The sequence below is a fragment of the Xiphophorus maculatus genome, chromosome 14 (assembly GCF_002775205.1).
Source record: "Xiphophorus maculatus strain JP 163 A chromosome 14, X_maculatus-5.0-male, whole genome shotgun sequence".
Taxonomy (NCBI): Eukaryota; Metazoa; Chordata; class Actinopteri; order Cyprinodontiformes; family Poeciliidae; genus Xiphophorus; species Xiphophorus maculatus.
In genome coordinates this window covers 21852347-21867413 of record NC_036456.1, presented here as the reverse complement: position 1 = coordinate 21867413, position 15067 = coordinate 21852347, and the positions used below count along the sequence as shown (strand labels likewise).

The 15067-nt window shown below is 39.6% G+C and overlaps 3 protein-coding genes across 3 annotated transcripts; 1 reads left to right on the top strand and 2 right to left on the bottom strand.

The window, feature by feature from the left end:
• Positions 1-477: 477 nt before the first annotated feature.
• Positions 478-4711, bottom strand: LOC111611025. Its single transcript, XM_023346607.1, has 3 exons — positions 4479-4711; positions 2010-2378; positions 478-1864 (listed from the first exon to the last, which is right to left on the bottom strand). Exons 1-3 carry the CDS (start codon positions 4549-4551, stop codon positions 1689-1691), a joined length of 618 nt encoding a protein of 205 aa, XP_023202375.1. The 5' UTR covers positions 4552-4711; the 3' UTR covers positions 478-1688.
• Positions 4712-7565: 2854 nt separating this feature from the next.
• LOC111611117 (Fc receptor-like A) lies at positions 7566-8169 on the top strand. The gene is made up of 3 exons (XM_023346758.1): positions 7566-7647; positions 7727-7972; positions 8054-8169. Exons 1-3 carry the CDS (start codon positions 7599-7601, stop codon positions 8167-8169), a joined length of 411 nt encoding a protein of 136 aa, XP_023202526.1. The 5' UTR covers positions 7566-7598.
• A 2316-nt stretch (positions 8170-10485) lies between these two features.
• LOC102225048 (ceramide-1-phosphate transfer protein-like) lies at positions 10486-14506 on the bottom strand. Its single transcript, XM_005812407.2, has 6 exons — positions 14061-14506; positions 13405-13469; positions 13102-13286; positions 12467-12626; positions 12194-12390; positions 10486-11258 (listed from the first exon to the last, which is right to left on the bottom strand). The coding sequence occupies exons 1-6, from the start codon at positions 14152-14154 to the stop codon at positions 11030-11032; spliced, it is 930 nt and encodes a 309-aa protein (XP_005812464.1). The 5' UTR covers positions 14155-14506; the 3' UTR covers positions 10486-11029.
• Positions 14507-15067: the final 561 nt, after the last annotated feature.

The window sequence follows — 15067 nt, the reverse complement described above, 5'->3', positions numbered from 1 at the left end:
TCTGTAGTTTTGCTGCATTAAGACAAACTGATCACTTTTTCTCACTTTCTTTTCCTACTACTCTCCAATTTGCATTTTGTGTTATTATTTAACTGTTAACTTTTTGTTTCTCTGCAGATTTTATCTTAGCAAGTCACTATGCTGTTGCTGCTGAAGGGTCGGAGGTCAACACTCTGTCCAATATGAAAAGATATTCCAGGTTGGACCCTGGCAGCGTCCTTAACCTGTTCAGCACTGAGGGGGTCAAAAGTCATTTCCACCTGAAAAATACAGAAAATAAGCAGTAATGGCAGTTATCAGGTCAAACTGCACATTTGCAAAGTAAACTTCCTAATTAAATCCTATTTCCAAAGGCAAATAAGTGTTTTTATTTATTTCCTAAAACATGGTTTCCATTTGATATATAAAGTAAACATTAATCATGTAGGCAGAGAGCAGCAGCATCACTTTCCAGAAGCAGTTTATTGGAAGGTGAAAGAGAATGTAAGTGATAAGGAGATAAACTGAACACATTTGAAAACAACCAGCATTTCTCAAGCTATCATAACAGAAAACATGATCTACAAAATACAGAAATAAATATTTCAGAAACTGGAACAAATTTGAAGCTTTTGTTGTAGCTTCATGTTTGGGAAATGTTACTAAGTCTCTCTGAGTTCATGTCTTAAACAGTTTAATTGTTTTGCATTTTCTTTGCAACATAATTTACATCCTACTGTCACAGACAGTGAAGCTAGTTGGTTTACACTTGTAGGTATTAAATGTTTATTAAATGTTTAGTGGTGACAAGCAAAGCTCTTTTTAAACACCAAGAGTTTAATTCAAACTGTGTTCATTTTCCCCAGGGCCAAAAACAGAACTCAAACTTACAGACTCAGAAGATTAAATATGTACAGCTGTGATTTAAAATAACCAGTACATGGCAGAACTGTCAGGCAAATCAAATGTACAAATTATAAACATGTTTAACATAAAAAATACTTTTAAAAAGTCTCTTCAACTTCAATTATGATTTTTTGTATATCAAATCAATTGAGTATGTATGTATTAGAATACATACATAATGTACGTATGTATTGAGTATTTTTAAGAGTACTTTTACTACTCTTAAAAATATTCTTTTTTTTCATTATGCTTCTGAATGTTTTTGAAGAGGTGAAAAACAGAAGGATAAAAAAAACAGTAAGAGAGATGAATCAAATTTTCCATGCCAGAAATATGTGACAGGCAGAAGTGAAGGCCTTCACCCAGAGGAACGTCACAGCAGGTTCCTGTTATGTTCACTTTGAGAAGGAAGAAGTTATAAAATAATGTTCTTACCAGAAGAGAAAGGTTTGAACCTGCTCTGGGAAGTTTAGGGTCTAATCACTCAAATCCAGTTAAAGCAAAATTAAGAACAATATAGTTATTCTCAATCCATCTTAAGACCATTCAGTACAATACTGACTGAATTAAATCACTATTATAATCCAGAATAATCAGACTTTGACATTTTGTGTTGAGGTTACCATGGACACCAGGTAATTAAGATGCCTCTATACAAACAGAAATGGAGATGCTGCAGAGCCAGGATCATTATGGATGGGTTGGTCATGAGGAGGAACGAGGTTATTATTTCACAACAAGGATTGTCTTCCGTCTCCCCTCTTACCATTCATCATCATGGCAAGTAAAGTGGACACTAAGACCTACACTTGATAACACCTGTTCCTTATATAGTAAAGAGCCACAAAACCAGCAACTAGAACAATAATAAACCAGACTGCCAGACCGATTATTAGCTTATCATCTCTGGCTTTATTCCATCCTTTATTCAATGCAGCAGGTTTGTTTCCTCTGTTCTTGCTTTGTCCATCCAGGGTCCCTGCAGGACAGAACCAGGTGTTAGTCTGATCCATCAGGTAGGAGATGCTGGAGAAAGAAGCTGGTTTGAGAGTAGCATCATCAACATCTGATCTGAGATCCAGGACCAGGAAGCTGCTGGTTCTGATCCAGATAAACTCACTCACCTGGAAGAGGGGCTAGGCTCAACCTGAAGGTGCAGATAGGATCTGAATCCAGCACAGCTCTTTTCTTTCGATTAGTTTCTGCCTGAGCAACCCTGCACTCATATATTCCTCTGTCATCAGGCACCATGTTATTCAGGACCAAAGACACGTCTCCGTCTTTCATCTGCTGGTCGCGTAGATCCACTCGGTTCTCGTACATTTGGTGCTGGTGTTCTGGATCCAACTTACCATCCCGAAATAAAAGGACAAATTCATCCTCCAAATCAGTTCTGCTCCACTCTACGACGGCGGCAGGTTTGTTGTCAGGAGTTCTGCATTTTAGATTGATGTTTTGTCCAGGTTCAAATTGGAGCTCTCTAGAGATCTGATCTGTAGAGGAGGAAATAACACAGTAGAGAGATAGAAGAGGTAAAGGTAGACAAACAGATGACGTGGCAACCAAAGTGGTCGTCTCTCTCTCTGCTCTTCTATCATCAGTTTCAGCTTTGCTACAGAAGAGGAGACAGCATCAGTAATTTCATCAGTGCAGGAGAGGAGGCAGGTGAAGAGGATTTGAGGCCTCCGGTTGTTTTTTTAATAAATAGTCCAGCAGCTTTTATAAAACTATCAGAACAATAACTTTATAAAAGCTATTGTTTTTGTGCTTTTTTCATCTTGTTATGAAAACATTTTGTACTTAACCCACATTTTCCAGCAACCTGCTTATATGAGGGCCTTGAGCCCACTCTTGTCCCTGTGCCGATCTCCAGCATTTTCTCCAGTGAGAGGCAGGATCCAACCTGCCTCTCACTGGAAAAAAGTTCAGTGGAAGAAGGAGTCCAGAGGAAAGAGGGTGGGTGGTTTAGTCTGTCAGTGTGCACAGTATTATCAAAACAAATAGAAATAATTAACACTTAAGTATCTAAAACACATTTTCTAAGTTACATTTTACCAAGTCTCATCAGAAATTTAACCTGAAGCTGTCTCCAGATTACTCGCCTTGTGATTTGCTACTACGAATGACACGACTCATTTGGACTAGTTCTGTCATGGCGGCTGCTGAGCTTCTCACTCAGCTCAACCTGCCACGGCATCAAAGGTATGCAAAAGAATAGAAAGAGGAGCAAAATAGTAAAAAAAACCTCTAAATATGAAATGGTAGACCAAAATTAAAAGCATTAACAAGATCATTAAATGCATTAATCATGCTGAGAAAAACCAGTTGAAGTTAGCATGTGATTGGTAAGGTTCTAATCTGCAATGTGCAAACTGCTACGTTGCTGCTTTTAAACAATGAGAAACACTTTAAATAAGTTGTATATATTTGTAGCATTTAGAAAGTAGAACTGGTTCAAAGTAACTCAGTTTAAAAGCACTGAAAAAAATTCATGTGCTCAATATCAATGGACCTTACCAAGCTCCGCCCACAACCGACCCGCGTGACCGCAAGTCTCACAAACAAAGCCTGGCGGCTCGTTGTTTTTATGTAAACATGACTGATTAGGTCATCATTTCTACCGGATTTTCACAATAAATCAGCTACTAAATGGACAGAGGAACTAACAAGTTCATGTCATCATCTGGGAGGAGGTTACTGGTTTCTCAGTCACAAACTGGTTGCAAACCTGAGGCCATCAGGTGTCAGTCAGTTATGGTAGATCTGAACTTTGACCTCAATATGAGAAGCTACAGTCTGATAGGAGGAACCAAAGAGCTCTGTAAAGGTAAAGGCAAATCTTCTGAAGTTGGGATATAATTCATTTAATTTCACATAATTATCACGGTATTATGGTATCAATTATTCAGACAAAAACATTTTTATCAAAATAAAATGTATCCAGAATTAAAACTTTATTTAGAGACTTGGAGAATGAGTTGTTCTTCACTCTGATTAAGGATACCTTGTGTTACTGATTAGAAACACAGATAAACACCCTTTCTGTCAGACAAAGTTGAAATATTTATGAATAAAAACAGATGTTTCGCTCTAATCCCACCTAATTCCAAGAAAATATGGAAATATTTGTTCAGAAGATAACCCATCACAGTCTCTCTAAAAGAGAGAAGAGCTTTAAAAGTCTTCCATAAAAAATAACATTTTCAAAACTTAATATCAATACTGAAGCAAAACCAGCTGATCAGTTGGGACTTTTACATGGAGACGTAAAGAGGAACAAAAGTGCAGTAGCTGTTCAAAACAAGTACAATGTTTACTTTTCTTAGTCATTTTCTGTTTGGTTTCCATCTGCAGAACAAACTAGTTAAGCCAGTTCTACACTAACTCAGCTGTTAAACATTCTTGGTCTTCCTGTCATCACTCTACCACACCTTCAACGTTTCTCAAGGATCATCAGCATAATACTTATGTTGAGAGTAATTATACTCTCTACATAATATTTGTGTCGAGAGTATAAATATTACTGCTGTGAGTAAACAATGTCAAAAACTACTTTTATGTAGAGAACATTTTATTCTAAAGGTAAAACTTACCTGCTGAAACAAGCACAATGAAGATGACAAAAAGCTGAACGCAGCACAGTGACGCAGTTATCATAGCAACCATTTCCTCGTTGTCACGGCAAGCAAACTCAACTTTTGGTTTAATTGAAACTATTCAGGGTTATTTTCTGATAAAAAATACAGTTTTAACTAAAAACAACCAGGAACTAAATTAAGATGGAGAATGAAAGTTAAAACAACTTGTTAGGAAACTCAATAGTAAATCACTGAGTCCAGGAAGGGGAGGAGTTAGCAGGGAAATTTGACACCTTCAATACCAAAATGTATCTCTGAACCACATGACATAAGATTTAAACAATAAAAACATCTTTAAATTACCTATTATATTTTTATAAATACCAATCTCTGCAACATTTTAAAAAATGTCCCAGTTGAGTGGAAATGATTAAATTTCATAACATTTAGCAATAATTACTGGAGCTGCTCATTTAAAACAAAGTTAATTTCTCTTAAAGCTAATAAGAAAATTGCCTATGCATTGCACCTGTGTGAATGCATAGACTGTGTTTAATATGATGCACTTTTTCAAAGTGCATCATATTAAACACAGAAACACAAAGCAACATAGAATCAATAATCAAAACACAGCATTAAGTCAAGTTCCATCAATAAATTTGTAATTGATTACATTTCAAATACAATCCTAAACAGGTGGGTTTTTAGTCTAGATTTAAAAGAAGTCAGTGTTTCAGCTGTTTTACAGTTTTCTGGAAGTTTGTTCCAGATTTGTGGTGCATAGATGCTGAAAGCTGCTTCTCCTCGTTTGGTTCTGGTTCTGGGGATGCAGAGCAGAACCAGAACCAGAACCTGAGAGGTCTGGAAGGTTGATACAACAACAGCAGGTCTTTAATGTATTGTGGTGCTAAGCCGTTCAGTGATTTATAAACTAACAACAGTATTTTAAAGTCTATTCTTTGAGCTACAGGGAGCCAGTGGAGGGACTTTAAAACTGGTGTTATGTGCTCTATCTTCCTGGTTTTAGTGAGAACGCCAGCAGCAGCATTCTGGATCAGCTGCAGCTGTTTGATTGATTTGTTGGACAGACCTGTGAAGACGCTGTTGCAATAATCAATACGACTGAAGATGAATGCATGAATTGAATGCGCAGTTACAGAGACACTGGAAATATTCACACCCTTACTGATAACCAGGTCCAGTGTGTGTCCTTGAGTGTGTGTTGCTTGTTTGACATGTTGTGTTAGACCAACAGTCTCTAAAATATTAGAGCTTTTTTGCCCCTCTGTCTTGGGGGTTGCCAACATGAATGTTGAAATCACCAACAATTATTAAACAACCATAATCAATACATATAAGAGATAGAAGCTCATTCAAGTCAGTAAAGAAATTTTCCACAAAAGTTGGAGTTTTGTATAAAGTTACTGTCAAAGTTCGTTTGTGGCCTTTAACCTCAATTCCAAGATACTCAAAAGAGGTGAAGTGACCCAAAGAGATTTTACTACAGTTTATGGTATTTTTAAATATTGAAGCCACGCCTCCTCCTTTTTTATGTTTTCTATTCTCATTGAAGAAATTGTAGTTAGGAGGCGCAGATTCAATTAGTTCGATTGGTTCATTATTATCATTCAACCATGTTTCTGTCAGAAACATAACATCAATATTATGCTCAGTGATGAAATCATTAATTAATAGAGCTTTAGCACAGAGAGATCTGGTATTTAAAAGAGTTTAAGTGACTTGGAGGCCAAGAGTTCTTCAGTCTGATGTTTGAATTAGGTCCCCTGTATTTTATGTTTCTGTTTCTTGTAAATTTTCTTGTAGTGATCCGGACAGGTAATGTCCTGTTCTGCAGTGCCTGGGGGCCAGACACATTCTGGAGCAAGAAGGGTGTAAAGATAAAGTCTGGACCCCGGCCTCAGACCTCAGAAACGCAGAGTGATGGATCCTCTGGGACGGTAGAGTCAGGTGGCTGGTTCCTGTAACACTTTGTGTGACGTTATCCTGATCTGTCCAAACTGAACGTCTCTTCTGACTCCAGTCGGTTCTCTGCAAACATTGTTTCCTGGTCAAAGTGACTAAAATCTGGACCATAACTTTTTCCTTCCAGCATTACAAAAACATTTCTGTCCAACAATCACAACCTGGCAGCAGCAGTGGTTTCAAAGTTCCTGCAGATCCATTACTGTGGAAATGTTTAAAAGTAAAATACAGACAGGATTCTTTTGTGGTTCTAAGTACAGAAAATGAAATTGTTAGCATGCTAGCAAGAATGAAAGACCAATCACACATTTGTATTTTCAGGAAAAGGGCGGGTCCAACAGAAACCAGCAGCGGTCGGATCTTAAAGTGACGCCATGATGGAAACATCGAGACAATATCTGCTCTGTAAGAACAAAACCTGACTTTACTGAGGAAAAGTTCATCTGCTGTTGGAGTCAAAGGGTGAAGATAAAAACATCCGACTGAGTTCAGATCAGATGAAGCAGCAGAAAAAGTTTCTCTGCTGTAACTCTGGCCTCCATCAGCAAACATCACAACCACTGAAAATAATGAAAATGACAGTTTGATATGGAAATAAAGAATAATGATGTAGAAACCAACGTGAAACATAAACAGCATGCAAATGCAGTCAGAATAATATCACACTTTTATATTTGATATGTAATGAAGGTCAGTGTGATGTTATGAATATTTATAGAGATCAAATGTCTGACTGTAAAATTCTCATGTAGTTTTAGATGTTAAATTGTAACCAATGAGTTTATTTCTCCTCAGTTTCCTGTTTGCTGCATAACAACTGAAGGTTGGTTGACTTCTATCACCTCCATCATCATATTATTCTAGCAAACATTTGGGAAGGGAAATGATGCTTATAACAATAATATTATTAACAACAATAAAAATCACTTTTCAGTCTCTGCAGCTGCTCTGACTGTGAGTCCCAGCAGATCTCAGTTCTTTAGAGGAGAATCAGTGATTCTGATCTGTGAGGATGAATGGACTGTGAGGAGAAACACAACCGAAGGAACCAGGAAGAGATGTGGAGATGAGGGGTTTGGAAATTCAGGTGGTTCTACCTGCAGCATCAGTTATCTGTATCCATCAGATACTGGTCTGTACTGGTGTGAGTCCATGTCTGGATCCTCCAGCAGCAGCAGCAGCATCCAGCTCTCTGTCTCTGGTAAGATCAGACTGTGGAGTTAGTGTTGCTGAAGCTGTGTGGAAATGGATGAAATGCTGTAGTTTGTCTCTGTGTTGAGGTGGATCAGTGATCCTGCAGAGTCCTGTCCTCCCTGTGATGGAGGGAGATGACGTCACTCTGAGCTGCAGAGCAAAGAATCCAACCCACAACCTCCCAGCTGCTTTCTATAAAGATGGCTCCTTCATTGGTGATGAAACTACTGGCAACAAGATTTTCAACTCAGTGAAGAAATCTGATGAAGGCCTCTATAAATGTAATGTCAAAGGTCATGGAGAGTCTCCATCCAGCAGGATCTCTGTCAAAGGTCAGAGGTCAGCAGCTTCTCTGTCTGCTTCCACCTTCATCAGGAGACAAGAAATTAATTATTACCTTTGATTCATTTCAGAGAGAATCTCCTCCACCGTTCCTCCATCCTGCTCTCCTCCTGGTCTCCAGTCTCTCCTCTTCCTGTGTCTCTCTGCCTTCAGTGCTTCAGTTTCTCTTCTACTAGTTCAGCTTTAAATTCTACCGTTGAAATATTTCATTTAAATCCAGTTTATTCTTAACTGAAAGTTGTTTTTGTTCTTAGACTGATGGATCAGATTATTTAGCGCTGCTGCAGCATTTTAGAGTCTCACAGCTTCAGACAGAATTTATTTTCTACCAGAATGTTCTGATGTTAGAATCGGTCCAATATTAGAGCTACACAAACAGAACCAGACCTGAAATCAGCTAAAAACCAGATTGATCTGATATTTTCTACTGATAAAGGCTTTAATTACACCTTCCGCCTGAAGGTGGCGCTGTGAGCTGCTCTCATGTATTAATTGTTTTTCTATATTCTGAATGTTAGAGTGAAACTGTTGTAAGAATTTGATTCATGTTGTTTTCCTGAATTCATCCAGAGTCTGTTTGTTTGTTTGACTCAAGCTGCAGCTGCTGCAGACAGGCGTCAGCATGATGACAGGAAATGTTCAATTTCTGCTTCAGAACCACAAACTGGGTCAAACTTTAGGATGGGTCTGGACGGCACTAGCCCAGGGCCTGCTAAGGAAAATGATTATTTAATGCTAAAAATACACTTAATCTTACGACATGTGTAAAGGGATAGCCAACACTTTATTTGGAACAGTTTTCTGTGGAGCATGGGGGAGCTCACAATAGCAGACATTCAAACAAAGCAGGGCCCTTTTCCTCCCCCGCTGACACACAGAACAATAAAATTTACAGTCCGAAAGGGGTCAGAGACTTCTTGGCGCCTCTCGGCCCGGGTCGGATGGAGATGGGCACGAAGTGGTCCGCCTTTGCTTAGATAAAAAAACAGACACCTTTGCTATAAATCAGGAAGTCCCAACTTTCTTTGGGGGCCTGAGGGAGTTCTAATTGGTCGAAGAGCAGAACGCCTTCTTTGCATATATTAAATAGGGAAACGCCTCTTTGGTTAAAATTTCAGGGCAGCACCGGAGAGGGGGAGAGAGTTTTTTTCCATCTTTTCTCCACGTGGGCGCCTTTGTCTGTCTTATGTGTTTTGTGTTCGTCTGTCTTCCCCCTTGTGTGTTTTTATTTTCATGAGAAAATGCATATCTCTGTATCTCTGCAGTTTTGTTGTCGATTGCTCTGTATGAATTAAACTCTGTGATCTGTGACGTCATTCTGTTTCGCCGTACTTTTGCAGCCGTGATGACATCCGCTCGCGACCCGGCTAACAGGAGGAAAAGGAGAGCCATGCTTTTCCAAAATTTAAGCTAACATAATAACTTTTCTCCTTAACAGGCCCAAACATGGGAAGGCGGCAGCAGATATTTATCTATTTTTAAACTAATTAATATTTTAATGTTTAACCACCCAGGTTTGGGACAATTCACCTCTCACTAAAAACCCTTATAATATCTAATATTAACAGTTTTATTTACGTGCATTAATACAAAACTGTCCTGGCTCTACTGTCCTCCCTCCGTCAGCCAATCAGCGGCAAGGAAACTTTGCTCCTGGATTGGCTGGTTTGCTAATAGCAGCTAATGGCTTGTCAAGTAGCAGCTTGGCTAGGACCTAGCTAAACGCTGGGCGGTGGCCATAGAGGAGAAACTCTGCTCTAAGCTAATATGGGATTAGCTCTATGCTAATATAGGATTAGCTCTAAGCTAATATGGAATTAGCTCTAAGCTAATATGGAATTAGCTCTAAGCTAATATAGGATTAGCTCTAAGCTAATATGGAATTAGCTCTAAGCTAATATGGAATTAGCTCTAAACTAATATAGGATTAGCTCTAAGCTAATATGGAATTAGCGATTGTCATTCCTGTGAATAGATGATAAATTTTCAGCTCTGTTGTGTGATTTATTTTCAAAACAGTCAAAACTGTAAGGCAGTAAAAATGGGATTATTAATCTGTTATCAGACACTCAGTTAAACACCAGTATTTCTATTCTTTCTAATATCGAATGAGGAAAATTTATCTCTAACAAGAACAAATTAAACCTTTGAAATATTTGTTCAGATGGAGTTCTGAGTTGTAACAGAACCAGAACCGACACAAGTCCACTATCTGGACTAAATCTGGTTCTGCAAACGTTCAGCTAGAAGTCATTCAGTAGATGGATGGAAGAAGAGGCTCAAATAACTTGTGACTGTAATATGGGAAAGTTAATTTACTAAAATTTAATTTCACATTTTAAAGATGCAGAAACTCGTCTGATGTTAGAAAGTCACCAGAATAAGACGCCCAGGTGACGCCATGTTGAATTTAAACACAACTGCTTATGATTTGATTCTGTTGTAAACAAAAACTTTTTGATTTGAGAAATATGTTTTCATTCCTGTGAATAAATGAGAAATGTTCAGCTTTGTGTGATTTATTTTAAAAACAGTCAGGGACAGTAAGGCAGCTCATTTGGGACCAGCAGTCTGGTTTTTGGAACCAGAGATTATCAGGACCAGGATTTTATTTTTCTGATTTTGCATCATTAACAGGAACAAACTGAACCTTTGAAAATTTGAAACGTCTGTTTTCTGTTTCCCCGGAGTGCTGAGTTACCACCAGAACTGACACAAGTCCATTATCAGAGAAATGATCCTCAGTGACTTTCACCAGAGCTGCTCCGGTTCTGAAACTGAAACTTTACAGGTTTAGAAAATCACAGACTTAAAGTGTCACAAACTTCTTTTGTTCTTGTTTCCATTAATGAGTCGAGTTTTCCTCCTGTTTGGTCTCAATTATTGACTGAGACAATGTTTTGTCTTGTGATGTTTTAGTCCTTTAATGACTAATATAAATAACCTCTAATAAAAAACGGATATATTTTTGCTCAAAGGGTTCAGTCAGTGATTTGAACTCGCTGCTGTTTTCCTGTCTGTCTGGGTGACGACAGGAAGTCTCCAGCTCAGGGCAGCTCCAACATGTTGTACTTCGCCAGGAGGCGTTGAGTCCGTGTGTGCACCACCGAGAGCGCCTGGATGATGATGCGCAGCACGGGTGTTGCCTCTTCCTGTTTCTGCACACACACCAGCTGCAGGAAGTACTTTCTGTCAGGAAGAGCGAGGAAGACAATCTCTGCAGCCTGGCGGAGCATCCAGGGATGGTGGGGGGCCAACGCCACCTTATAGGCGTCTCTGGGCAAAGGAAACGAGTCAATATGAGACAAAAACAAATATATACAAATATAGTTCCTAAAAGCCTGAACTGGAAGTGATCTGCGCCATCTTAGTAGGTAAGCGCATACGAAATATATAGCAGACCCACGGCTTCGAGGCCAACAGAAAGAAAATATGTGGAAACTCTTAACCAAGAGAAAGATACATGAACAAAATGGCTGCTGTTGGGATTGACCCATAAGAGACGGAGAATGGAAAACATGTCAGACGATGTGGAGAAGCTGCTTCCAAACTCATACTAAGATATAATGAACTACTTAGTGAACAGGAAGAGTGAGAACCCCATGGAGGAGCTTCACCTGAAAATCTGTGGCTGCAAACAATCAAAGTTTAAGCACCTTTGTGAAGGATGTGGGAACTCTTCATGTGAATAACAAGGTTCATGTGAATAACAAGGTTCAGGTGAATAACAAGGTTCAGGTGAATAACAAGGTTCAGGTGAATAACAAGGTCCAGGTGAATAACAAGGTTCATGTGAATAACAAGGTTCAGGTGAATAACAAGGTTCAGAATAAGTACATGTAGCAACAAACATGTAGGCTTAGCTAGCAGATAAAAGCTACATTAGCTAAGCTAATTTTGCTACTTGACCTGTAAGTACTGCAGTAAATATCACCGATACGTATCGTAGTATTACACAGAGGTGGGTATAGTACTCATACATCGTGATTGGGTAAAAGTTATAATGTAAACTGTTTATAAGTTAGATGGGAAGGAGACGATAGCTAGTTCTAAGCTTGTGGCTAGTTTATTGTTGCCATAGCAACTGCCTATGTGACAGTCTAAAGTTCACAGAAGTGTGACGTCACATGAGAACTTTAAATATGATTTCAAGTCGTTTGAAAATGACCCTTTCATCATTTATTAGACGGTCCTGAGGAACGGTCGGCTACCTGCTGAGCTCTCCGGGCGTTTTGAATCGTCCCTCAGCGTCTGGACCCTCAGACAAACCCTCCAGCATCAGCTTCAGCCAGAGCAGCGAGCGATGCAGCCGCAGCAGCGTCCGGCAGCCTGAGTCTGTTCGGCGGGAGAAGCTGACCGTTCCCGCCTGAAGCTCCGCCTCCACCATGGACCGGACAGATCGATACACCTGTGCAGGAAGTGATCTCAGTAACCGTGTCTGAAGGCAGTTCTGACACGGTGAAGACAGGAACGTCAGGTCTCACCCCGGTTCTTAATCCGAATGCTGCTGGGGTTTGTAGTCCAGAGGAAGCTGCTGATTTGGACTCTGAGCTGCGTCTCAGGGAGAGCTGTCGGATCAGCTCGGTCTTTTCTCTCACTTTCTGAGAAAAGAAACTGACCATCGTTCCCAGAGACTCCATGAAGCTGAGAACGGAAAAAATTAAGACTTTTGTTTATGTTTAACTGAAGTTCATGCTATTGGTGTGCACTGCTAGCTAAAATGCTAGCAGTGCTAATCATACAGCTAATGCTAAAGATCTGGAATAACATGGTGCTTAGCGGAAGCTAATGCTAAATTCAACCATGTGTCAATGACACAACATGTGTTACAACATAACAGTCACATTAGATATTACACTCCTATCCGTCCTCTTTGTGCGTCGGGAACTGATTCTTTGGAAAGTAGCTTTCATTCATGGTTTCAGTTTCATAGTTTCAAGTTTAAAAGAACCAACAAAAATCTTTAAGTTCTGATAAAGTACCAGGAACATTCCAGAAACAACACAGACAGAAAGGTACCTGATAGGATTCAAGAAAGTTTTGTTTTTATAAGTTGTTATAATATAAATTTGTCTGTGGTTTTGGTCTTCAGACCTTTAAACACGTAAAGCTTGTTTACTTGAGCAGCTGGTCCCAGCTGAGCAGGTACGGCTCCAGCAGGACGTCCTCGCCGTCCTCAGCCAGGCTGGACCGGAGGAACTGCAGCAGCTTCCGGGCCTGAAACGCCTGACCAGGACATTCTCTGACGAGGGGCGGGGCTTCGTCTGACTCCGCCCTCTCATCCAGGATGGGCGGGGCTAGAGGCTACAAAAAAGTTAGTTAACAGTTACTCTAAAACGTTAATCATGTTCTTTACATTTGTTTTTGGTGTAGTTCATTTTACTTCATTCACCATCACCCTGTGTAAATATGTTAGTCGTACCGTCTGGATGTAATACGTCAAACATGGCTGCCACACTGAGCCGCAGTCTCTCTGTTCACCCTGAGCTGAACAAACAAAACAAATTAATCACTGGTTACTAGGAATAAGCTTCACTAATCAATACATTTGATTAGCAAATTTGTTTACTAATCAAATTAGTAAATAAATGTACTAATTTGGAAGTTTTTTCATCTTAATCTTTGTTCTGATGTTCATAAAGAAAGGAAACCAGTCAGAAAAGCAGCTGCTGTGTTTCAATTAGAAACATGCGGGAAACTTTGTCGATGTTTCACTAAAGTAATATTTCAAATCTCCAATTTTTTTTTGTTTTCTACTCTTGAAAGGTGAAAATCATAAATCAGAGTAACGCTGGTATGACGTAGGCTAATTACAAATGATGCTAATGGTAGCAGGTATGCTACACAGAAGCAGCTGGAATGATGAAGCATCTGATGTTGACATGTTGATATGTGGGGCCCCAAATGGAAACCTGCTTAGGGCCCCAAAAAGGCTTGGGCCGGCCCTGTAGGACCTCAGGGTTTCTTTCTGCAGCAGAGTTCAACCTGGAGATGAATACAACCCGGTGTCTCTTTAAACGCCGCTAACTGTAGGCGGAGCCAACATGGCGGCGCGGCCGGAGTGACGAAGAAACTTACGGAGCCAGAAGGAGGTGAGGAAGAGGAGGAGGGCGAGGGCGGTGGACAGCAGCAGGTAGCGAAGCAGCACCGTCCGCCGGAGGAAAACCATCATCCACTCAACAAACCGTCGTCCTCAGAGTCCGAGTCGCTGCTTCACATGCTTCCTGGCCACTAACACACACCTCTGGGTGACCTTTGAACTTGACCTTTGTCCTCCTCGCCTGGTTTATCTCAAGCAAACACGCAGCCATGCTCTGGGGAATGTGGGAGATTCTCGTTCTGGAGTTCAGAGCAGAAACAAACGGACTTAGAGAAGCAGGGATTTGATTTTATTATTTTAATTCCAGGTTATCAGATAAAATAAATAATTCTCATTTTGTTCTGTGCATAACTCCACCCTCCTGTTCTCTCACTGCGACACTTTAAAAGTTATTAACTCTGTAAACAGGCTGATTAATGAAAACTTTGAGTAGAAACATGTTTGCATCTTAGACTCCAGCGCCCCCTTGTGGACAAACTTAATAAAACATTCAACATAAGCAGCATCATGTTTTAACGGAGCTGCTGGTGGAAACGTTGTTGCTTTAATCTCATAAAGGAAAACAGAAAAATAAAACCAGAATCTCCTTTTGTTTCTATGTACATAGATACTGAAATACAGCTGACTAAAAAACCCAAAGCACTAATTATACACTTTACTTCTGCTAATGCTAACAGAGTATTTAGCGGAAGCTAATGATAAGCATGTTCTATAATGTCTTAAGTTTGTTTCCTTGTTTTCATAGACTGTTTTCACCCCTTCAAAATAAGAGCATGACTACAGTATTTGAAGATTTTGTAACAGTTGAGATGATTACCAAACCTTCAACACAGAGTTTTAATTTTATTCACCAGAATATTTGTAAAAGTGCTAAGCTAAAGATTAGCCTTTCTGTTAGCACATTAGCAGAAGCAGTTATGTTGCAAAATGGCTGCTGATGATTAGATTGTGTGAAACAACCTGAAGGCGGTTTAGTTACTTCAAT